At 30.4% G+C, this 26,726-nt stretch overlaps 1 protein-coding gene and 1 long non-coding RNA gene across 3 annotated transcripts in view; one reads left to right on the top strand and one right to left on the bottom strand.

Moving 5' to 3' along the window:
* Window positions 1–1,066: 1,066 nt before the first annotated feature.
* The window catches only part of LOC143244340 (uncharacterized), a 191,352-nt gene continuing 165,692 nt past the window's right edge, over window positions 1,067–26,726 (top strand). The window contains exons 1-2 of one of the 2 annotated variants that reach the window (XM_076488824.1): window positions 1,067–1,210; window positions 1,685–1,840. In XM_076488824.1, coding sequence (XP_076344939.1) covers window positions 1,818–1,840 — 23 coding nt within the window. In that variant the 5' untranslated portion in view covers window positions 1,067–1,210; window positions 1,685–1,817. The other variant, XM_076488823.1, reaches the window with a different exon arrangement.
* Window positions 5,317–26,726, bottom strand: part of LOC143244341 (uncharacterized) — a 41,669-nt gene continuing 20,259 nt past the window's right edge. The window contains exons 2-3 of the long non-coding RNA XR_013025033.1: window positions 11,433–11,472; window positions 5,317–10,584 (exon numbers count right to left, since the gene is read on the bottom strand). This is a non-coding gene — a long non-coding RNA (uncharacterized LOC143244341). The remainder of the gene's footprint in view (window positions 10,585–11,432; window positions 11,473–26,726) is intronic.

Genomic DNA, 26,726 nt, shown 5'->3' on the forward strand with positions numbered 1-26,726 from the left:
ACAAAGAAACTATTCAACACAAATTCTGAAAATGTTGTTGGCCCAATACATAAGTATCGCTTAACAGAAATTTTTTGACTGATGACGAATTTGAGTAACTAGTTATTAGTTCAACAGAATCACCAACTCTTATTAAACAGTTTTAGTTGATCAATGTTTCATCGATTTTGTTGTTTGTTTGTCTTGTTAAATTTTCGAGCAAAGTTACACGAGGGCTATCTGCGCTAGCCATCCTTAATTTAGCAGTGTAAGACTAAAGGAAAGGCAGCTAGTCATAACCACTCACTGCCAACTCTTGGACTACTCTTTTACCAATAAATAGTGAGATTGACCGTATAATTATAACGCCCCTACGGCATAAAGTGCGAGCATGTTTGGTGTGATGGAGATTTGAACCCTCTACTCTCGGATTACGAGTCGAGCACCCGAACCACCTGAAACAATTGATTTACAATAACATAGTGTTTGGGAAAAAAACAAGGGACTTATTGGTCCGTTCATACTCACTGAACTAACTGCATACGTATTAGTGTTTCTAGTTAATGCACCAATTTACATATTAGTCAAAATTTCTCAGTTATTACTTTATCTTCGCGACCAGCAGCTTCCTCTATCAATGATCTAAATTAAAGCCTTGAGCATATACATTATAACAAGTTTCTTATTCACACTGGTATTGAGACTGTTAAGAGGAAAGTTTTAAGGATAAATCAAATACTTATTCTGGTATTCCATTGCGTTTACCATTTTTAAATTGATTCGTGTTTTTTAACTATAGCTCACCTAAATTATTTTCTCTTCACCTTTTTGTTCGATAAATATTGTTAATATAGGTTTTTCTTTTACGCGTTTTTGTTTCTCCTGATGTAGTATTTTAATAAAACAAACGTCAATGATTCATATAATGTTTTTTCTTAGAACAGAAAAAAATATTCCACACAAATACAATCAAATTATATAATAATAACAATATATGAAAAACCAAAGGTGATAAAAACTCGAATGATACGCTGTTGTTCAGTTCAACTATCTCTCCACGCTTTTTCTGAGACTATTTGTTATAAAAATTATAATAATACGATTCCTGGAACTAACGTAGTTGATTAGTATTTTACGTTAAAAGGGGCAGCAGGTAGTAGCAAACATGGGTCTTTTAACTAACGAATGCGAGTAATGAAATATAAATATGAATTTGAGAATAAATTTACAGGTACGTGTGGATGAATAGACCCAGTTGGCAGAGATATAATTTGTCCATAAAATAACGTGTTAAATTAACTTCCACTTTAAATTATGTATTTTTAAAGAATGCTGTTCTATGATGCAAAACACTTAATCGGTAGTGTTATTATTAGAATAATAACTTGTGTTTACAAAGAAAAAAAAGGAGATTTGTGCTTATGTGCTGTTCAGCTTCCTTGTTTTGTGAAAGTCAAATGCTTAATGTAGCAAAAAAGCTGTGACTATTAGGGTTAACATCCGTAATTATGAGAACGCATTTTTTTTTCTTTAACTTTTAGGGTTAGTTTTTTTTGGTTGTATTGTGGTGCCCGAGATCAGACGTTTATGTGCGGGTGACAATGTAGACTGTTTTTGCTAATCTAATGACTTCATAACAAGTCGTGTTAATTATTTTTGATAAGTAACGTAATTATTATTGGTTTATTTATATAATTTTACAAAGCTACAGACACATGTACCATGAATTTGAAAGAAGGCTACTTAAAATAAACGTAGAACAGTGCCAGTAAGCCAACACAGGCTGCAGGTCTCTGAAGTTGGAACTTGGAATTTTGGATTCAACTTGAGAAAACGGAATGTCTGGATTGAATACATCCAGGTAAGCTGAATTATGGTGATTAATTTACTTGTATTGAAATTTGAGTTTAACTATTTCTTTTTAGAAGTAAGGAGTGTAAATCATGTAGATACAGCCATTGGTCTCTTGGTGGTAAAGAAAGATTTAAATATAAAATGGATAAAACAGCAGGATTAGACAGTGCTTTGTCAAGGTTTTAAAGCAGGTCAAACATTAGAATACGAGTCTCTCTTGTCATTTATACTGAAGTAAACATGCATAAGGATTGAAGAATTATTTAATATGATACCTATCTTTAAAAGGTATGGTGAGAGTTGTTCTGGAAATTAGTCTAACTTTTGTGGTGGAAAAATACTACAAGTCATAAAAAAACACAAAAAACATTCTAAAATTCAGTGAAATATGACAGTGTTATACAATAAACATAGATATACTAAAGCATAGTCTTTCTTCACTTATCAGTCAACTTTTAAGGGTATTGGTTGTAATGTGAAGACAGAAACAGCATTAACTTAGTCCACTTAGATTTGCAGAAAGCTTTTTATAAGGTGCCACACAAAATATTTTAGAAAATGACATTGGTGGCCAAGGGGAGAGACAAGTAAATTGGATTGTAGGGTAGTTGGATGGGAAAAAACCAAATTATTATTAATGAAGTTTTATTACACTGGACCTTTGTTATTAAGGCAGTTAGGAAAATAAAATTGACTTAACCGGAACCTAACTCATAATTTTCCTTCTTAAGCAAAGGGGTGTCATAACATTTGGTGAATAAGCAATATGACACTGATTTTGAAGAGACAATGTCCAAGTAATTATTATTAATTTTCAGTTACATATTAGTTGGGAACATACTAGATTAAGTTTACGGTAACTTTTACAGTTGAAGAAACAGTTAATCTAAAGTGTATTAAGTCATGTTTTTAGTTGAACTGAACAGTTCAATTAGTTAATATGTTCAAATATCTCCGAGCAGCATGACGATGAATGATGTCGTGTAAACTAGTTTTATTAATTAAAAATACAAATTAATTAAAGTTAGTGTTTCCAATTTTTATTTTAAGTAGTTCCAAGAGTCAATGATTAATCAATATTATGGTTAAATAAATTATCACAAAGTAATTATCTAATCTAAACTGGAATATTTCTATGAACTTTACTTGCCTTGGTTATCTGTTGTTGTCACTTCTGATTAGAGGGAAGGAAACTGGCTTGCAACAGAGGTTACCAATTTGTTTGTATGTATCATGGTTTGAGGAACATTATAATAATAGATTAATGGGACCTTTAATTAATTAGCAAGTAGCACTGATCAGTCAGCTCTAGGTTTTAGTGACTGTGATGTTTGTTCAGTTTATTTCAAAATGTTAATTTAAAGTTAGTTCATGATAACTGAATTTTGTTTTTTGCAAGTAGTCTAAAGTTTTTCAAAATTGGAAGATTAGCAGTTGATACTAATTTTTAAATTAATGAATTCATGTCACGATAAACAAAAGCTAAGTTCAGTCAATTGTTATATGAAAAGACTCAGTTCAGTGTTTTGGGGCCAAAGCTACCTTAAAATGTGCCTTCATCTCCCCTGTAGCCCCAAACCTCATCAGAAGTGCTAATCATTTAAGCTGGTTCACTTCCTAAATATTACAGTGTGTGTGCCCATGAAATTTAGTGTAGCCCCTCACTGGGTAGAGATTTGTGGAACTTGAGGTCTTTCAAACAGTTATTTACATATTATAGTTATGATTCTTTCTTTCAAGGTTTCTACTCTTTAATGTTAGTGTGAGAATCACAGCTTGATGTATTTGTTTGGTTGTTTCAGATCCTATACCATTGATTTAGCAGATTTGAAATTGTAAGTGCACAACTTCCCAAAGCTAAAATGAACATTATAGCATTGGATATCTCTCCATTCATGTTTTACAGAACCTTTTATTATTTTAAATATGGAGAATAATTGTTCACATTTGGCAATTTCATGTGAAATTATTATTAATGTCATTACTAATTTGTACAATAATGGAAATATATTTTGGAAACTGAATCACAGCACTTTTAGATGACACAACATATGGCATGTTGTAAGTATATTAATAATTTCTGAGTACAAGTTCAAAGGACCTATTCCTTGTTTTGTCATCACATTTGGAAACTATTCTTTGATCAATGTTGGTTTTGTATAATGTTCATAGAAGGTCTACTACATCATTCTTCTGAACAAGAAGTGGTCATATCCTAGATGCTTAGTTCAGCACAAGTTCCATGTCCTCTCCATAATTCCAGGGGCAAGCAGAACAGTCTTTGTCTGTTTAGTTGGGGAGTAAGGATAAGTATTCATAACTCCAGACTTTGAGTTCTGTTTCTTTGGTTGAGTGCAGCATGTATGATCCTATCATTCTGAGCTGGGAGTCTTGCCTTTTAAACTTCTTCAGGTAGAGGTGAAAGTTTGTCCACTTTGGTGTTGCTTACTTTCTCTCTGTGATTTTAGTTGTATGAAATGATTACTGGAAGACTACAGGTTGGAATCCACATTGAATAGAAATATTTCTGTAACATTGTGGTCTAATAGCCCTAGCCACCAACATGGGATATAGGGACCAAGATCCCTGAATTGTGGAACCTTGGCCATCTGGTTAGGGCTAGTCTATAATGATTACCTCTGCACTCTTCCACCCTTGATACAGGAACTCGGTTCTGGAAGTAATGTGGTTCTCCAACTTGTGTTTCACTTTTATCTTAGTATATCATTGTTCTATGCAGATACTTTCTTTATAGAACAAGTCTCTACTGACCCCTGCACCTCTTCAGTGTGGGATTTTAGCTATATTCTAGCAAGTGATGTTTTGAAAGTTAAACTTTTCCTGAACTAAAAATGTATTTGTGAATAATACTTACATTTATTAACACCCTCCCACCCTGCCTCCCATCTAAGAACTGTGCAATTTTTGAAAAGATTATGTTGCCTAAGTAAGATGCTCACATACAATACTGGGATAGATGGTGTAGTGATGAGGGTGGAAAAGTTTGCATATTAGATATTGGTAAGGGCAGTTATATGAGATAATAGACTGTAGCATGCAAGACCAATACTTAGATAGGCAAAACTGATGTTAAAGAAGAGTTGTATTGTCAGTAGAGGTATTATTGGAAATACATTTTCAGTTTAGGAAAATGATCGCTTCAGCCCTTTCCTTTTCTGTTTGGGATATTTTATGTTAGGATGCCCTTTTGTCTCATGTCTGTTTACCTCCCATTCTCCTTTTTGGATTTGTTCATCTTGCCCTTTTTCAAGCAAGATGTCTTTTGAAGGCCTTCCTAATTCATGATGTTGCATATTACAATTTCATATAGCCTAAAACTGAGGTAAGTAGCAACAAGATTGACACACACTGTTTCTTTCCTTTTTAATACAAATATATTTTAATATACAAACAATAATACAATTTTTAATAATACTTATTAAAAACAGTTATTTATATATTTATGTACAAATTTTGCAAACTTACAAACAATATTGAGTCTTCCTTGATATTCTATCCAAGTTTCGTTGTGCATCAATGCTATTAATTTGTTTAAAAATGTTAAACACCTCAGTTAGATCTTCTTTTTCCAAGACAAAAATGGATATTTCAGAAATATTAAGTTCACTTTATATGACAAACTTTTTTCTTTCTTGGGCTATCTGCTGATAGTGTATAATGTAATTACACTCAACTCCAATGAAAGACAACTAAAAACGTACTTATAATATACATGAGTTAGTCTACACATTTGCACAATAACTTTTGATGCAGCACGTGTATGTTTACAAAATTTGGTAGGCTTTTATTAAAGATTACACATTTTGCATACAAAAAAATCAAATTTTTTAAGAATTATTTTTTGCTAAAGATTTGTTTGTGAAAAAGTCTTTTTCATTACTAGTCTGAGAAAAAAGTGATTTCATTATGATTAAAAAAATATCTTTTGTCCAAAAAATCTCGTATTATTTGCATAATCTTTAAAAGATCTTTAAATACATTTCAAAAGTTTGTTTTCAGTAAGACTTTTTTCTCCTACACTCTTAATTATGTGGGCTCTGTCACTTGACCAATATTGCGAATGTTATACATATATATATATATATATATATAAAAAATAAAGTTAATTATGCTCTTTTGGTGATAGAAAGACTACATTTTATAATATGAAAATACGAATGTTTAGTCTAAGTAGCTTAAGTCTGATAGTGTTATATATAAACATGTATATTTATAATTTTTTTTTATATTATACTGACCTTTCAGTGATATCTAACTAACATTATATAACTTGCATTGGTGTGGTGCATGTGCACTCAGGTCAGGTATCCAGTGATATGAAACTTTTAGTTTTCCATCTCGACTGTTTGTAGTAAACTAGTATTTTGTGATATGTTATACATTAAATATATTATGTATACGGATTATTACTATTTAAATTATTAGACTTATTTTTCTTAAAATATAGACCAATAAGTCAAGAAGTAAACAATTGTTTTCTCTCACTATGACCTTTGTACTTGGTTGCTACTGGACATTGGTTGTTAAGTCTTTGAAACTTTTGCACATGGAAGATATTCAAACTTTTTTTTTAGGTTTATATATACAGTTGAATAACCAAAAAAATTATAAATAACTACACTAATAATATAGAATTCTACTAAAATTTATTAATCTTAGTAACTAAGTTGTGTTTAGATTAAAAAAAAAACAAATGAAATATCAAGCAGACTAAAGAGACAATCTACCTTCTTGAAACCACAGTTCAAAAGAACTTTGTAACCTTTTCACAGATTAAAATGGCTGAGATAATCACTCTGGGGATATTATAAGCTGCTGATTGGTTATTCACATTATATACTGTTTCTAAAAAATTTAGAGTTGAACAGTACAACCATGTTTATTTCAGTACATAAGTCATATCTCACCAAAATAAAAAGATATGAGGTTTTTATTTTAGATTCTAGCTTGTCAATACAAGTAGTTTGAGTTCATAATTTGTACAAAACTATAGACTTGGTATTTTGACATCATAAACATTAATTTTAAACAGTGCTGCATTCAACACACCATGTGACTCACTAAAATCTGTATTTATGTGTTCTTTTAATATTTGCTTTTAAATTAAGATATTAACTTTAATATTAAAATTTGAATTATCTTTAATATGATATCAAATTTACTGACATTAAATTCATAAAATTGTAGGTAAATAAAATTTTGAATGTAAAACAAATGCTGTAACATGGCCTTTAACTTGTAACCTATATTAAAAGGGTTAACTGGCCAGCATCTGTTCTGCACTATGTGGTTGTATGTATTAAACTTCACTGCAATTGTATTACTTCAGCTGAGCTGGTCATTTATTTAGTGGTGTTTGTGTTTTTATGCTTATGTTGTATTTTTTTGAACAAAAGCATAAAATCGAACAAGTAACTTGTTTATGATATAAGATACAATCGATATTGATAACAGAAAATATCATATAAGCATCAGTAGATGATTTGCAAGTGTTTTTTATGATGCACAATGTGTTGGTGAATGGCCAGCTTGTGGGCTACTGGTATATTCATTTGTTTATTGCACATCTAATATTACAATTTAAAAGGAATAATGTATTTTAACTACACATTTATCACAATTATAGCACTCAGCTGAAAGACTGTCTTTGGAAAATATAAAAAAAGAACTTTATGGTTACTTATTACAGTTGATACTGCACAGTTGTCTTTTCCTTGTTGATGCATACCATTGATCATTAGTAACACCCATTAGATGTTAAAATAGACAACCACATGGTGCATTGCTGTCACTGTGGATACATAATTGACTCCAGTCTAATGTCTTATTAGGGTAAACTGTCTTTGCGAATAGCTTTTCTTTGAATCCTTTTTAACATTTCAATTTCCTTCTTAAGGTAAGCATCCAAAGACTTGGATACAAGTTCAGCCTGTATTTGTTTGTACCACAAGCATAACATGTTGTTTGCATGGCTTAACCCCTTAAACCTGAGTGCAGTCTGCCAGAGTATACCTGATAATCTTGTTTTACCTATCTGATGGTGACATCAAATGTTTGTTTATTAGGGTAATGTTTGAATATATATTCTCAATGTTTCACGTTGGTACCCTTTATGTTGAAGGGAAAGAACAAAAAGATAATTAAATATTTATAAGGTATGGTGATAATTATCCAGAAATCATGAAAATAATTCAGACAGAATGTGCAAAAAATTGAATTTAGAGAGTTAAGAGACTGATAACTAAAATGCAGTTAACCCCCCCTTTTTTTCATAACTATTAAGGTTATTCCTACAAAACTTTTAGAAAAAAAACTTTTGCACTTTTGACAGGAGTATTTTTAGATTTCTAAAGGGATGCAAAGCTAACAGTTGATTATATAAACATCTTACATTTATCAAACAAATTCGAGGAATAAAATCCATCAGACTTGACACTGGTTAAAGATAACATTCCTTTGATCTTTATACACTTCTCTTTGAAACTTCGTCTACAGGCACAATAATGGGCATGTGAAACATGCAAGTTATAAAATATTAAGGGAAGCTCTTGAAATCTACACATAGATACATATTAATGAATTGTAAAATCCAGTGATGGCAGTCTATACCATAGAGATTTCCCCAAGCATAAGTTGTCAGTGGATTGTTTTATTTTCAAAAGTTTTTGTTTTAGAGAAAATTAAGTTTTCTTATTTAACTGTCATGTGGCTCTTTCACAAAATATATATGTTGATAATTTAAAGTGGGAAAAATAAGAAAAAAACATGATGGAAAAGAAAGTTGTAGATAAAGCACATTTAATTTAGGACTGAAACCTTATTTGGAATAAGGATGAGGTTACACATGAAATACAGTGGTACATTTATGAAACTTGGAGATCTTTTAAATTGCGTCTTTGTTTCTGTCTGAATTAGAAAATAAAATACAATCTTATTAAAATATATGTACATCTATAATCAAGAAACAGTGGAACTGATGGTTTTTTTTTTTTCTTTTTATAGCAGATAAACATTATTACTGGTGTTGCCTAGAGTAAATTGTGATTTGTTAGTTTTCTTGTGATGGTCAGTTTCTGCTTACATTGTGGGTATTTCTTCTCCTGTCAATAACAATAACAGTTTGGTAATCTGTGTTGATCACAAGTTAATTTTAAACTGATGTTCTAACATAGTAGCACGACTGGATTTCATAAGGTATGTTGAGCATGTTATATTAAGGTTCTTAACAATTATTGTTAACTACCCAGTGACTGTCAATGGGTTTAAGGTGGGGAAGTCAGATGCCTGTATACTTGATCCATCAGAACAATAGGTAATTACACCCATAATCATGCATCAACTTATTAAGGGCAATGCTAAGAGGAAGAGCTATACATAGTTGAATATTTTTATAAATGTGCATCTCTTGTTTTTCTTGCATTCTAAGAGATGTTAGATGGTGTTGATTAATAACCTTTGTTGGCTAAGCCAGTAGTTACCTTTGTGTATGCATGTGTGCGTAAGTATCAGTATTACTTTTTTTTTTGCATTGTTAGCTTAGTTTCTGAATTTAAGGCTAACTTAAATATTGCAAGTTGGCTGAACGTTGTAAAACATTATAGGATATAAGGACAAAAATATTAAAGCGAGGGTATCCAACTGATGAAATGTCACTTTCTAACCTTTATAAGAAAGAACATGAGAAAAGTAAATTTAATTAGTCATACATGTTTTCTAGATTAATTTCAATTTAAGTTTTATCTCATGGATAATGTGCTCTGATCAGAAGTTAATATTATTGTCTAGTAACCAATGGACCTAGCAGTGTAATTTTGGAGTGGCTTGATATCAGAGATAAATTACCAGACTCCACAGTTAGGGGAATACTGGGTGAAATTCATTTTCTAACTGTTGGAGCTTAGCCCTTTACATTTATGATGATTTATGGGTTTTATTTGGAGCTGTCAACTTGGATATTGATAGTTTTTATTTGAATCAAATCAGTACTTCTTAGGAAGTCCATGATCATAACATCTGTACAGTGCAGGTAATTACAAGCATCAAATACATTACAGAAGAGTGTTTAAAATATGTGTAACACTTGTACATTTACTTCATATTTTATATTTTGTTTAATTTGTATTATTGAGCAAGTATCTAACCTGTATAAAACAGAGTACAAAAGTAAGCCTTTTAGTATGTTATAATTGTGAATAAGTTTGTGCACTTGATCATTTTGTAGTTTGCAACTGTCAGTATCATTTCACTTTATTTATATGAATAACTATATATTAAAGTTAAATTTGAGGTTTGAAAAGTCAGTTAATGAATATAGTTGTTGAGTAACTAGTTTTGACCAGTTATTAAAATAACAGATGAGTTGATGTTTAATCACTCTTCTGCAGTGTGTGTCTAGGATGTGTGTATATATTTTATAACCATCAATTTTTAGCCACAAACAAAACACATTAACATGACACAAAATATGCTGCATATTTTTAAAAAAAGGATCCTAGGGTACAAGCTACAACATGGGATTATAAAATGTGTCCTTGGATTTGGTGGTGACTGTGGAAGTAGGACCCACATTGCAGTAGGGATATACTGTATATCAGTCTTAGCCTCCAATTTGCTAGTCTGGTATAAGAAGATCAGAAATTAGAGTGAGATGTGGGTGATGAAGCCCAAAACACCCCACATTTATATTGCCCTTTACTGCCTGCAGACAGTTGTGGGAAGGTGACTACTCTCCTAAGTTAATATAACAATAAGATAAATGTAAAAAGATGAGAAAAAGATTAAAATAAATAAAAAATGAAAATAAGGTACCACCATTTGGGGTAAGTAAGATAAAACATAACTCTAGAAGTTAGCATTCCTGCTCCTATATGGTAGAGGCAGTAATTAACACAACATCAGTAAAGTGATAGTTAACTGTAACTCTCATGCCTTTATATATGGCTCAAGGTATACATCCACATAAAGTAGTGCTAAGTTCTTAGATGACCTTATTCTTAATTAAAAATAATTTTAGTAGAATTTCTTTGTATTTATTTAATATATTGTGTATTTATTGCAAAGTAACTTAATAAATTTATTAAATTCATTATTAAATCCATTAACTATTAATTTCAGTATACTTTTTATCAGTATATTAACATTTATTAATAAAATATAATTTACTACAAATTTTGCAATATCTGAAAACTGAGAAGTTATAATGTTTATAATAGATGGGTCTGGCACATTATGTAAGGAGGGTGAACTGTAAATTGGAAAATCAGAATATTTTCTTTTATCAGAAATATATATTTATATCCTTTTTACCAATTACTCTTAACTTCTAAATAATTCTGTTGGATAAACAGTGTCAATAACATGATACATTTCAGAATTATTTATGTTAATTAAATCATCAGTATATCTAAGTTAAAGTAAAAATATCTGAATTTGCATAGTTTTCAATAACATATTTTCATTGTAATATAAATTTGCTACACATGTTGAATAGTTAGCTCCCATTAAAACTCCTATCACTTGTTTAAAAACTTGTTTATTGGAAAATATTAAATTGTTATAAATACAGAAACTTAACATACCTTTTTATGTTTTTGGAACTATATTTTCTTTTTTCCAGTTCTATAAAAGGATAACAGTATTGTTCTAATAATGAATTTGAAAACAAATATTAAATCTTTTAATGATATTGTGGTATATAATGTTGTAAAATCAAATGTTTGAATACTATTTACCTGCTCTCACTTTCTTGGACATTCTAAAATAGGTTGGTTATTTTTTATTATCCCAAAATGTATGTCTTTTTAGTGTTAATACTTACATTTTCTGTTTTATCCAGTAAAATATTAAGCAATTTATTTAATAATATAGTTGGTTGTTTGATAATTGTTTTTATTGAATTGGAAATAAATCTAATTTAATTGGATGTTTATGTACTTTTGGAATAGCATAAAGAAATGGCAAATCTATATAAGAATTATGTTCAGAAGAAAGTTTTTATTATAAGCTTTAACAAAATTAATTACTGTACCTTTTGGATTGGTTGATAAGTTTAAAAGTATGTGTATTATTAATTTCTTTTATCATAATTAATACATAGAAAATTTTGCAAAATATATCAGTATTACAGTTAGCTTTACCAATAGGAACTATAACATTTTGCTTGCAGTTCTTTAATCTCATTTTTTTTAGCTGATTTAAATGATATATATCATTATCCTATCAAAAGGATGACATTAATAGTTAATATTAGTATAATATATACTAATTGGAAGAAGTATATATACCATTAATTACTAATGGTAATTTTTAAAATGTAAATGAGATAGTTACATTTTAATTTAAATATATATAATTTCCATTCTAAAAACCATCTAGGTGAATAAGCTGTAATATAATTAATTTTTAAAACATGTTCATCAATATGTTTTTCAAGAGATTTTAGAATATTATTTTTATTACATTTTGTTGCTATTCTGTAATTAACTATTTTTTTATTATTTCATGTAATATTTTGTCTTTTTATAATATCTAAATTACCAGTAATGTTTTTATGAAAAGCATCAACAAATAAACTATTTTCACACTCACAAGGTAAATTACTAGCATCATCTACATTTAAATTAGCTAAAATATTTTTGTAATTATATATAAATGGACCAATTGGAACTTTATAATTATAACTGACAGTAGGTCTTACATTTTTACAAGGAAAAATATTATTGTTTATAGATTCATGAATAATTTTAGAAATCTGTAAATCATTGAATATTTTGTTTTAAGTTAATTATTAAATACAAGGGTTTTATTTTCTGTTTCTCTTTCTCAAAACTTGAAAAATTATTAACTTTTAAATGATATTTTATAATGTTTACAACTAAATGTTTTAAATGATAAATATAACTTTTGAAATTATTACATTAATTAGTCCTTTTTATTTTGGGAAGAAGTCCATAAGTCTTTTTAAAAAATAGTATACATATACTAATGCTAGTATAAAAACTATTATCAAGATAACTATGCAATCCAGAAAAATAAACTCGTTTTACTTTATTATTTTCTTTACATCTAATTTTCTCATTTCTATGAATAAAGTTATCCATAAAAGAAACAAACAAAAAAAACACAACAGAAACCAGCAATACAATAATCATTGCTCAAATTCAGGGCAGTAGAACTATTGAAATTTTTGTTTAATCCATAAGGATATAATGTTTTTAGTTTTAAAATGTAAAAGTTTTCTTTTTTGAAGTCTACTGATGTCTTAATTAACTATTTGTGATATAGTTACCTCAACTGAGGTAAAAGGATGAATCCTGAAATGTTTCAATTTTATAGAATTCATTAAATTGTTTTTAACTTTTTAATCTATGTAAATTTATATGTATATGTAATGGGTTTGAAGTTTGACATTCATATTACGTTTAGTACGTGCTGATAAATATTTTTATTTTGCAAAATGAATTTATATAAGTAATATGGTGAAGTATTTAGAGCAGGACATGCGAGACATCTTTTGCTGTTACATTTGCAGCAATATAATTACTATAACCAACTTGCTAGGCTAAATTGTAGTTTCAATTTAATGTCACTAGTTAAGGCTGTTCTACTTCATAAAGCTTGAACAATGCAATGGAAAGTGTGATATATTCAGCAACCATTCACATACATTGAATACATTTTAGTGGGATTAAATAATGGCATCCAAATGAATAAACACAATCATATTTATGTATATGTAGGTGTGTTTAAAAAAGAAAAAAAAAAGAGGCATGTGACTTTTTTGTTTTTTAACACACCTACATAAATCATATAAACAAAAAAATATTGCCATTGCCAATGTTAAATTGTACAAGATTCTGAGGATAAATGGTTTTGTTCTCTCTCTGTAACCTTGTAATGTGTCAGAATACATATGCCTGTGATCATGGGTCGTAACACTCCATCCAAATATCAGTTTAATATAACATAAAGAAAAACAACAGAACTTTATTTCTAACTTTATCCATTTATTGTATTGTTTTGTCATCTCTCCCAGTTTTAAAAGGCTACTTGCAAACTCCCTACCTTAAAACAATACCACATTTATTTATTGCACCAGTCCCACCAGATTTAGTTAAAAACTTGCAAAAAAAAAATATATAAATGTATAGTTGACATAGTGGTGATTTTGCAACTGATTTGTGTATTTATTTCTGGAAGATGATATTTCAGAATTACCACTTTTCAAAAGTTCAAACTATTAACACTAAATGCTCTTCGAGATGTTGATCCAACTGATTCTACAATAATCTTAATATGCTTATGTATATTGTTGCATTTCTGTTTCCAACTTCTGTAAATATTCTGAATTTCAAAATTTAATCACCTTAACTCTAGAACTTTCTGTAGCTAAGAATATATAATTTCTGTATATTTGGAAACAATATTCTAGTGAACATTTTGCTGAAATGAAATTTTCTGTAGTTTAAGAAAATAAGAAATATTAATTTTGATAAATCTTTGAAAAACTTGTTACCATTCAGGTAACAAGAGAAAACGTTTATGTATAGGCATAACTGCAAATACTAATTTACAAACTCAAGGTATAATTTTCATTTTGTTCATATTTCTTATTGTCTTTGTCCAAATACACTGGCTTACAATTTTCAAAATTTTAGTGTACAATTACAGCACTAATTCAGACAAAAAAGGCTGCTGAATTCTGTGGCCTACATTTAAAACTTTATGCATTAGCCATTTGAAACTTCTCTTTCTGAGATTTAATGCTTAATTTAACTTTAAAATTAGACCTTGCAAAATTTTTAAAATCATCCACTTCAAAATAAAGTTTTTATTTTGATAGTTAAAAACAAAATCAAGCATAGCTTCAGTCTTAGAGAAAAATCCAAAAAATGTTAAGTGCAGTATTTAATGATATAATTTTCTTTATACAAACATTTATGATGTTGGATTGGTCCAAAACAGTTTTGTTATCTTTCCTTTTATGTTTTGAGACTGTGACATATTTCTGATCTAAGACAAGCAGATGCCTTTATAACAATCACTTGCATTCAAAGATGTGTGTGATTGAAATTGTGAACTAATAGAATGGTTTACCACAAAACTTTGTCATGTACAACAACAAACATTAATTTTTAACAATATAATGGACAATTTTATGACTTGAATAAATATACTGTTTCAAATAACATTACACTTGCAAATAAACAATTGCAAATTTACAAAGGAAACTTAAACAGGCCTGTTTTAGAGTTGAAACAGTCATTGCGGCCGACAACCAGTTCTTATGAGAAATGCTGCCTTCTAAACTTTCTGTGTTGAAATGTAGGAAAAGATCACCACCAAAATTTTGAGACCAGTATGGCCCCTGAATTACTAATGCATATATTACTATTTAATTATGCAGTTGGGTAGCAGTGTTATTTTCAGGTAAAACCAATTCATTAACAAGTAACAAATTAGTAATGCCATTAATAATAGTAAATTCAATCGGAAAATAAATGGAGTGTTGGGTGGCTTATAATTTAATTGAATTTCTTTAAGGGTGGGATAATGACATTAGACAAACATAAATAAATGAACAAAATTTATTATGACAGCACACTGTGTGTGTGTGTTTGCAAAGAAAGAAGTATTGTCTGTGCTACTGGAGTATATTTAGCTCTACAACTTTCTTTGCTTCATGATTATTTTCCATAGAAGTAAAACATGATATCAGTGTAACTGGCAAAAGAAAATGTGCCTGAATTTAACAGGTAAATTGTTTTCTTGTGTAACAAACATCATATTGTGTCATTAGTACTCTTAGAGAATTGGTCATCTGTTCAATTTAGTCAATTCCAACTTGGCCTGCAAAGGATACTACAGTGCTCATCCTTTCAAATTAGATTTTACTACTATATCCTGTTTGATAGAATAGATGGTATCTACTGTAGAGAACAAACAAAGCAACAAGATCAAGGAACTTTTGATGACTTTCTGGACTGTGTGTTGTTGCATTACAGCATGGAACCTAAAGAACTGCAAATATCTATATTACTAAAGCTGGTAAAAACAAATGATATACATTAAAACCATGACAATCTGGTACAGGTAAAGCAGTTTATAAAAGTAAAAGGTTGAAGGTATAACAAATGAATCATACAAAAATTATAGAAATAAGAAAAATGTGACTTCTGTGATTAAAATATCCTCATTAAATGTAACAAAATTTAAAATAATCAACTTGATAATAATAATCTGTGAACAGAGTAAACTCTGGACTTACAGCTGAACTGAAAATAAGTCTGTACACAAGTATAGCCAAACAAATATGTAATTGATACTTGAAACCATTGGTACTTGGTGAAACTCCATAATTGCAAATTGAGGAAAAACAAGACAATTGTATGTTCCAAAAATACTGCGTTTATCGCGACCACAGTTTTGCTAGTAAAGATATCATGAATATCTAATATAAGTGTTTACCTGTAAATATCAAAATACATTATTTCATCAGTTGGATATTCTTACTAACTAGTATTTTCAGCCATAAAAACCAATAATATCTTGCAAAGTTTAGCCAGTTTAGGAGCTTTAGGTTAGTACAAAGTATATTTACAAAGCTAACAATGTAAAATAATCTTTATAATGAAAGAATAATTCTGAAAATAAAAGTAAAAGGTAAGAAAATGACAAAATACATATTTAAACATTCTGATTAATTTTAGTGTTAAAAGTAACTACAAAGAATAGAGTAGTGTTTTCCTACAGAACAGAAAAACACTACCATTCAGCCCTCTGTAGTGTCACATGTCTACCTCAACGTACATTCAAATATGTAAAGCTATCTTTTCACCAATATTTTCTGCTTCCATTCTTTCTCTTCCACACCCCCAGCTCTAGCTAGTCAGATTTGTAGCTTCACTGTTCACAGATACAGTCCTGTCTTTTAGCTGGTCAAGTTATCACATATCTTGCAATAGCTGCACTCTGGAAACTACATCACAGCTCTAATCAACAACACAGCAGCATGTGGAAAACAAAGTTAGTTCTTACTCGCTCAACCTTTTGACTGATCACTTGTGAACACTGATGAAATGTTCTTTTGTTATGGGAAAAATTAAGTTTTTAATAATTTTCCATATAGTGCTTGCATTATTTTGTTTAGGACTTTTCCCATATCTGTACTTGTAATATTAAACTTGTTATTAATGAAATTAAATTTCTTGTCAAAGGTGAAATGTAAATGTGATAAGACTTGAGAAGGATAATTAGTAATAATTAAAATTTGAAAAGAAGGTTACAACAATCTTTGTTGAGTATGATGATTGCAAGTAATGAGTAAAATCTAACATAACCAATAATGTAATTTTATATTGTACACACAGATGTTTATATTGGTAATATCAACTATTCATAACCAAACCTTAAATTGGTAATAACAAAAAGACAATTTGAGTCACTACACTATTTATAACTCTAAACAACATCCCAAAGGATCAGAGTAGTAAAGCTGAAAGTGTTTAAGAGGTTATGATGCTAAACCCATAGTCTTTAGTTGAATTTTTCACATATTTGAATGTATTTTGTTGAATTTTTACATGTGAATTCCCAATTATGAAAAATACAATTGATCTGGCAATCTTTATCCACTATCTTATAATGAGGAACAAAATCTATTGTACCTGGTAAGTTACAAATAGTAAACATTATGTAACTTGTTTGTACATGGGAATAGAAAGCTTATAATTCCAATGTTGAAAGTGCATCAGATGTTCAAGACTTCTTACTGTAGAATATCCTAATGAGGTTCACAGGGTATAAAAATTCAAATTCAAATAATATTATACTGATCTGCAGCTTGCAAGTTAAAAACAACCTCCCATTGGAGTATCCTCTGTTTGTAGTCAACAAAAATATTACCAAGTAAAACACTCATGGTCTATAAGAATGTATTTAATGTGTAACATGTGTATTCATGCTTACTGATACATAGAAGTAATTCATCTGTGTTATCAAACAACATTGATATTTTTGATGTAAGGTGTTTATCAACAGGAAGAAAAGTGTAAAAATTAGTGAAATCACGTTTTTACTTTTCATTAACTTATCCAACTTGGAAAATTATACTTATGGCTTACATTTTAAGAGGAATGGTTGTTTGATTTGATTCACTCCAGATTTCCCACCAGTGATGTCACACACTCTTAAATTTGTATCTACTTATCTTTATCAACTTCCTAATTATTATAAACTCTCTTTTTAGTTATTGGCTGTATTGTATCATAAAATATACTTAGTAAAACGTGAGTACTAAATTTTTTGAAGAATATACTTTTTTTTTATATGAGTTGAGAGCCTCCTAGGTACTCACTTATTTTGCTCATGAGAAGGACTTTGAAGTAATAGATACCTCAAATTAACAATTAATTTATTATTTCAGATTTTTTAAAAACCTAACAATAGACTTAAAATGTCTAAAATTCTTCCTGTGGATAAACTCTACCCAAGATTAAAGCTGATTTATTTTTCCTATTTTCTAGTTTTCTTATAAATATAGAGATATTATTACTGGCATGTTGTTTTGGTACAATATTTTTCATTAATAAGAATAATACCAAAGTTGCCTCAAAATATTTTTGTAGGATTTAGAACAATTGTTTACAACCATATAAATGTGGTTGTTTTTTAACTATGTACATGAAGCTTTGAAAAGTTAATTTAAACTAAACAGCTATTTCAGAATCACCATGTCTAAGAATGGTAAACTAAACACTTGTTCATATTCAACAGTATTTTATGTATAAATGTTTATTGTTCAAATATGGTAAAAATATTTCAATGTGACTGTGATTGATATATAGTAAATGTTATTAATATGCCTTGTAAATTCTAGTGGGTGCATTTTTATAACCTCCATAGTTCTAAATAACTCAAAAATAAAGTTAATTAACCAGAGCAGGTACAAACTAAAATCATATATTAATACTGTTAATCTGATTATCAGTTGTTCTAACAATAAAATGTGATTTTTCTGCTAAAGGAGTCATTAACTTAGAAAACACAACTTGAAAGATTGTCTAATGTATCTGAAGAATAAAAAAAAAATGCTTTTAAGTATAGAACAATGGTCTTTTGTAGGAAATTTTAATATAAGTTGTTTCCATATGAATGCTGACAATATACATGTTTTTAGTAAACTTGAAATTCTGCACTAAAGTTGACAGAAACTCTTCATTCCAACATGTTAGCTAACTTTGTCTAATTTTTCTGTATATGTTATCCCTTATTATTTTGTTTTCCTTTAATTAATTACAGTTGAACCTGTTGCAGTTTTGTTTTTCATGAGGATATTGTAGCTTTGATCATCATAAAAACGTTTATACTGTACTTCACCATATGTAGTGTGCCTTCCATTTTCAAGAAGCTGATGGAATGTATAATGAAGGGACTTCAGGAAGAGTGATGCGTAATTTACATTAGTGATATGTTGGTGTTTCACCTCACTCAAAAGTGCGATGTGACAAGTCATGTTTGTCATCTGAAAAATGACTTGACTGTGTTATCTGCATTTATGAAATCTCTCTGAATTTCCAACCAGTCTCATCATTGTGCAGCAAATTACAAAGGTCACAAACAATGCAATATACAGTAGATTATGATGAATGTAAAGTATTTCTAGTTAAAAAAAAAAAAAAAAATTTTGGGGAAATGTCACTGAAACATGTCGTTGTGTTCAAAAGTTATAAAATGTGGTCAGCTGCAAGAAACAGAACTAGGAGGATTAAAAATTACATTGAGAGCACAAGAATAAAAACAAGAGAGGGCATCTAAACAAAGGATTGGTTTTAACATTTAAAAACTGAATATTGTGAGGCTACCTGGAAAGTAATAGAAAATTCATATACTTGTTATCATCATTAATGCTAGTAAGAAAGTTTCAATTTTTCTAGTGAATACTTACCAAATGGTGAATTTTCGTGGAATATGTAAAAGTAACAAAGATTTGTGCTATGACTGAAAGAAAGAGTTGTTTATTTGCTTATGATAAGAATGTTTTCAGTTCTGCAGATTGAAATATTTTAAATAAAAACCCAGTTTACCAAATATCTTAACTTTGTTTCATTACAAGATGCAATATTAAAGCATGAAACTGCACTATGCAAGTGAACTGGAGGGAGAAGGAAAGCATCACCCACATGTAAAAAAGTATTAAACACTTTGTAAACAAAGTGAGGTTTCTAAGGAAAAATAATAAAAGCATTTGTGAAGGCTAATAGTTAAAGATACTGTGTAGTATCACAAGACTAAGCTTTGTGTGTAGGTACCCATTGCAGTCTCAGCTGTCATTTATTTTTATTGTAACTTTCTGTCTGTATTGCAACCAGATAGTAGGAAGAAAAATAAGGCTGGGGCTGTGAGAGTATGGTGTGTTCAAGTGGTCTATCACTATGACCATAGATTATCAATTAATAGGAGAACTTTATGATGCTGTGAATTGGGAAGTTCCTTCGATTCTTGGTCTTTGGGTCATATAGTCTGTGAATATGTACAAAACCGAGAAGCTTTACTTGATTAATAACTTAAGTCATAATTCATGGTCATTACCACTATTATGACTTCCTTTAATCCATGCACTCCTGAATTTTTGACCAGTTTGAATTCATTCAACCTTGTACTAGTATTCATGATTTCAGTATTTAAGACCAAACTTTAGTCATGGTTGGTCTTCTTTATTGGCCAGTGGTTCCTTTCCTTTGTTCCTGTGAAGTATTCTGTTTTTGAAATGTTCCTCTGTTTGTTTAAGTATGGATTCATCATTACCCTCCTTTTACAAACCCCAAGAAATTGTGTAGAATGCTTAAGGTTTTCTCTTCATTAAGGGAACTGTTAACATTGTTGGATTGGACAAAGGACCTTACTGGATGGGCTGAAGTAAAAATTAAAATGCATTGCTTTTAAACATATTGGACATGGGAGAGCTTGTCACATCTGTTGTCAAAATAGCTTTGCAGTCTCCAAGGGCTATTCAGCCTAATTCAGTGGCAATGGTCCCACCACCAGTAGAATTGAACATCTAGCACCATACCAAAGGAATCCAGCCTGAAAGTGGCTCAACAGTCCTCATTGCTGATGCTGCTGGAGTAAGATGTGACCACCCTTTAAGGATCTTTTAAATTGCATCCTATTATTATAACTGTAATTTATTCATTACATTTCATACTGGGCTCTTATATCAATTGCGTTTAGTTGTCCTGAATGAATGCCTTTGACACAGTGTATAGCATGCATAAACTTACCCGTAGTTCTCCATTCTTTTTTTTTTACACATTTCATATACATCAGGAGGACATGTATAATCCACATTATTTTTATTGACAGTCAAGCTCTTTGTTACATATGCCAACTAATTTGAAATTAATTATAAAAATGTCACATTCTGATTGTTTCCAGGTTAAATGGATTACTCAAAACAGACAACTTGCTTTCTTCTCTCTTTGCTCTCAATAACTATAAGATTAAAGCTCTGAATGACCTTTACATATGTGTAGGGAGGATGTACATTTGTCCTGCTTTCCCAGCTTCTACCAAATGTTTTTCATTACAGTTGTGCTTTTAAGTTGACTAACCATGATTTCTTAACCCAATATATACTGTAGATGCTAATTTTCACCCTATTATTGGAAATTTTACAACTCCTTATAGTACAGGGAGCTCTTATGGCTGTATGATCAGTTTCAGTTTTTATTAATTTGACACTGGACTTCAGACTTATTGTCATACAGTATCCATCTTTCATACATCATTCTCATATTTCTCCATGCTTAGTTGAATCAAGAATTTAATACAGCATTAGCTCACTTGTTTATTATTTTATAAACCTACATGTTTTGAAAGGTCATTGCTTCCCTCTTGTTTAAGGTGCTGTGTTGTTCTTGAACTTCTTGAGATAGTATATTTATATGAAAATGTTAAATATTTTTGTTATTTAGAATGCTTGTTGTGAGGTTCCCCCTTCTCCTATATTACTATTCCATATTAGTTCACACAGAATATTCTACAATGGTAGTGTACATGTATACTCAGAGTACTACTAATTTTTCAGCCATTTACTTACTGTGGTGTTATTTCCTTGACTTCGTTCACTTTTACCTGAGCCTTGATGATGGAATGAACACTTTTTTCTAATTTCTTGGTTTCTGTTCTTTGTTTTTCAGTTGCTATATTGTGAGGATAATGGGTATTCAATGAAACCCTTACTACATTGGTCAACCAACTTTATTTACTGTACTCCATTTGCCATCTTAGATCCAAGTTCTCTGAATTTGACACTCTGAGTCGACACTGGGAGAACCTCTTCCTTTGTTTTTCCTCCCCTCCACTTTTTTGATAAAGTATGTGCTAAGATCAGTTAATCAAAGTTTTTATAGTTTTTCTTATCACTCTATTTTGGCCAGTTCAACCATGAATCTTCAAGTAAGTCAGTTTTCTTATTGGGAACAGCATCTGTTATTACCATGGGAGCATCATCTTCAACATCCTTTTTTTTTCCACAGTAACATTCCTTTTATAGTGTTCATGGCTCATTTGCTATTTGATTTTTAATTGAGAAGCCAGGTTCTTTTCCCTAGTGGTTTATTTGCTAGCCTGTTCATGGCAGTGTTTTTGTTTACTTTAATATTTCTGAATACCTTAAGTGATTTTAGATTGTCTCACCAGATATGTTATTTATTAATACCTTTGTTCCATTCACAGTACTTTTTAGAGCTGTGGAGTACCCCCTCCAAGGAAAGGAGGTATGAATCTATGAGTATGAGTAAGTTATATCTCGAAGTTCAGATTTGCAAATAAATAAGTTGCAAAAATTATCATAGAAATACTACCTCTGTAACTACAATTAGCATGGAAAAGTCTCCCAGTAGCTCAATGGTAAATCTAAAGCTACACACCGTACAAGACTGCCTTTCAATACTTATGTTAGGCACAACATAGACAGCTCATTGTGTATCTTAACAACAAACAAACAAAAACATGAGGTAATGACATGTGTACAGTATACACACAAATAGGTTATAATGGAAAGCTGCATCAGTGTTGTGGCTGTACAGCTAACAATTAGATGTTAACCCTATACTGAAAAGTAAACAGAAATCACACGGTGAAAATATTCTCTATATCACTTTTCAGAGTGGAATTAACCATTTGTATGGACACAGTTTTGTATTTGAACAGTTCCATACAAATGAGCAAAAGCCTTTTCAAATCAGGCATAGGAAATTTAATACAATATTGCTCTGATTATAAGATGACGTTTTTGATTAATAATTAGGCTGTAAAATTCATAGTTGCCTTATAATTGCAGCTGACTACAGACCATTTTAACCCAACTCTAGCCCATTGCATTCTTTAATGTCCAGATAGTATCTGTTTATGCATGTGCATTAGATGTTCAATCAAGGTAATTGCTAATTTTTCCAGCTAATCACTTGCAGGCTGTTCACTTGTGTTTGGTGAATTTGAAAAGGGATGCTATGACACTCAGTTGCTTTTCTTTTCCATGGTCTCTGAAATCACTCTATAATCAGGTAAGTATGGGACATTATCTTGTGGGTAGTAGCTGGTGGTCGTTTCAAAGCACTAAACTCTGCTGTTTACTGGCAGTAGTTTCAAACCTGTAAATTATGAAATGAGGTAATTGACCTTTAAACTACCAATTGTTATGCCTTGTTTTGCAAGTTGAACTGGGTTAACAGGTGACAATGATCAGCTGTCCCTGAACATGTTTAATTAATATTTCATTCACCCACTTACCTAAGTAAACCTATATTGTATTTACTATTTTATATCTGTGCATTTGTTATCTTTTCCATTAGCTAGATATTTGACTTATTCAGGGTTTAGAGTCAAAGTAAGTGCATTTGCTCCAGGTGTAACATTTACATGTTGCATCATATAAGTGGAAACGCTAGCTTCGAAGAAACTGCAGTCTGAAACTCAGTGCTACAATATGCTATGAACTTTGTAAAATAAATAGATTTTAACAACAGGCAGTTTTCCATTATTTGTGGAAAAATTGGAACCATGAGACAAGCTTCTGCAGCCATACAGAGGTGCACTGATTATCTTGGGAAGATACTTGGTTGCAATATACAATTAAAAGATAAATTCCTTTTTTTTATTCAAAAGACTACAACCACATTTTTATAAATAAAAGGTAGCTTCTAATACTGTGCTATTTTGCTTGTATTTATTTATAAACATCATAGCAAGATAGGAGTAGCAATATTGTGTAGCTGAGTAACAGAATGTCAGCTTTTTGCAAAAAACTTGTACGGTGGAAAAGTTAGGTGTGAAAATAAAAACTTTAAAATGTTTTCTTAACTCAGTGTATTCTTGGAAGAAAATGAGAGAAGTCTGTCTTTTTCATGATGCTGTACCTGTTCATTTCAAAGATAAACACTTGCCTTTACCATGTTAGTTCCCCATTTTTTAATATTGAAGCAATTTTGTGAGAAAAATATACAAGGCACAAACAAATGCGTGTGACTGAATCTATCTGTGCAAGAATTATCTATGAAATACATGTAACTGGATTATCTTCATAGAGGATACACGTGAGATGGTATTAATCAAAATATTGTTGAATGAAAGAGGTTTTGCAGTTATGCAATTTCTAGATTAAACAAAAGGAAAATAATAGAGGATATTGGAAAGATCTATAACCTCCATCTCTTTGTATTTAGCCATGAAAACCATGTTGAATTACTACCAAAATGGGTTTATCTATTTTAATTATATTTCATGCTGAAACAAAATTTTAATTTAACCCTTTATTTTTCCACAAAAGTAGAGTAGCTGTTAAGATAAATTTTATCATTAAATTTAGTTAAAATGGATGATTGTCAATAAGGCCTAAAATTTCCATGCCAGATCTAGATAATAAATGTCAACAAATGTAGTGATACTTATTATATATGCATATTGGGTATGACCTGCTACATTTTTACCATTTCGTAGTTTCTGTAGTGACACTGACTGTTACATATGGGTTAATCAGAGTGTATTATGTTTACCCATTACTTACAAAACATTATAATAAAAATATATATTTATCAACAAATCTGATAACATATGAAATCCTGAGATAATTGTTGTAGATTGTTATCTTTCATTGTGGCAGACTTCTTAGAAGGCAAATGTTAGCATATGTTGGTTGTGCATTACATGACATCCTCTTGAGAGAATCTATATCACTGTGATTTAGTCATCCTAATTTTATATATATGTGTGTGTGTGTGTGTAAAACAGCTTGTTTGGGTTGAGAAAATATTTTACATAGAGGAGCAAACGTTTCGACCTTCTGCAGTCATCGTCAGGTTCATCCTAATTCTGTTTCTTTCTGTTATTGGAAGAATTCCAGTCCTGACCATCTACATCAAATGTATTTTCCTTCTGTTGTGTTTTAAGAAAAAGAGATATGTTGTAGTGACATTTCCTCTCCCAGGTATGTTTGTACTTGTGATATCAATTCTGCATACCTGTCCTTGTCCAAGATTATTCAGTTCAATGGTTGTAGTCAAAGATGTATTTCATTCGGGTTTGCAAAAATAACCTATCAATTTAATATTGTATTTTTTGAGTATTTGGTCCATATTCAGGTCTGGTTGGAATTTTCAGCATGGTAGAAGTTGCTTCAGTCAACATTGTGCATTTCCTAAATGTCAAAACCATCAGTGCAAGGACTTCTAAGACTGCATGTTATGAGAGCTTTCCTTGAGCACAATAGATAATAACAAAGTTCTTTACCACACATGGAATATTGTGTAACCAGAACTAGATGTTAGCTGCACATATTTTCTTTGCATCAACAACCAAGTAAGAGAGGGCACAGTTTCTGTAACAAGGGGAAAAATGTGACAATATGTGCAACTTAAAGGGTTGGAGAAGCTCTTTATTGGATGTGGATGGAAATAATGTTACTAAGACCTTCATAGCTAAAGTATTGTACTTTCCCACAGTTAATATGCTTAATATTGCATACCTTTTACCACATATCGTTGCTTTTCACATGCAGCTTGTATGTCCAGAGTTTTAGGATATAACATTTTCCTTATAGCATGGAATTAGAATGTGCAATTACTTTGTGAACACTTGCCACAAGGATCATTCCGTTCTGTATGGCAAACCTTTCCAGATAGGTTTTTTTCCCAAAAGTGAAAGTGCAGCTTTGTAGCATATTATTAAAGTGATGTGTGCAACATAGTTATTTTAATGTTCATGAAAACTTGCACCATCAAGGTTATATATGGCCAATGACACCACAATTACAACCCATTTTATGGTTGTTTCCTGGTGAGCTATTTTATGCCTTAGATACATACATCCTTTAAAATGATACTTGTCCTATGGTGTCAGTGTGATAAGAGGTCAGACAAAATTTATAGTGTTTTCCTAAGGTTAAAGGTGTGTCAAAAAGTAAGAATGTTTGAGGACTGTGGTGTTCAGAATGACATGTGCATTGAACTGTACATAGTGTACACAAACTGCAGAACAAGTAAAAACAGTAAACAGGATATTACTTGGCCTTGTAACAAGAGGAATGGCATTAGGAGCAGTAGTAGACACCAGCAGCCACGTGTGAAATGAACACCATATGGAATAAAATGTTTTCTAGTTAAATATTAATATTTGTCTTTAGACTTGTATTTTAGAGTAAATGAAAGTACAACGAATTTAACCTATATAATTTCACGTAAAATAAGGCCTATGGATTGCAACAATCCTGTTCTTTAAAATGATGACTAGTTCAGTAAAGACACTTGGAAACTGTTTATCAACAGGAAAACAAGTTTAAGAAGTACAATTCATGTGATGGATAAGTGACTTTCATG

This window comes from Tachypleus tridentatus, chromosome 2 (genome assembly GCF_004210375.1).
Source record: "Tachypleus tridentatus isolate NWPU-2018 chromosome 2, ASM421037v1, whole genome shotgun sequence".
Taxonomy (NCBI): Eukaryota; Metazoa; Arthropoda; class Merostomata; order Xiphosura; family Limulidae; genus Tachypleus; species Tachypleus tridentatus.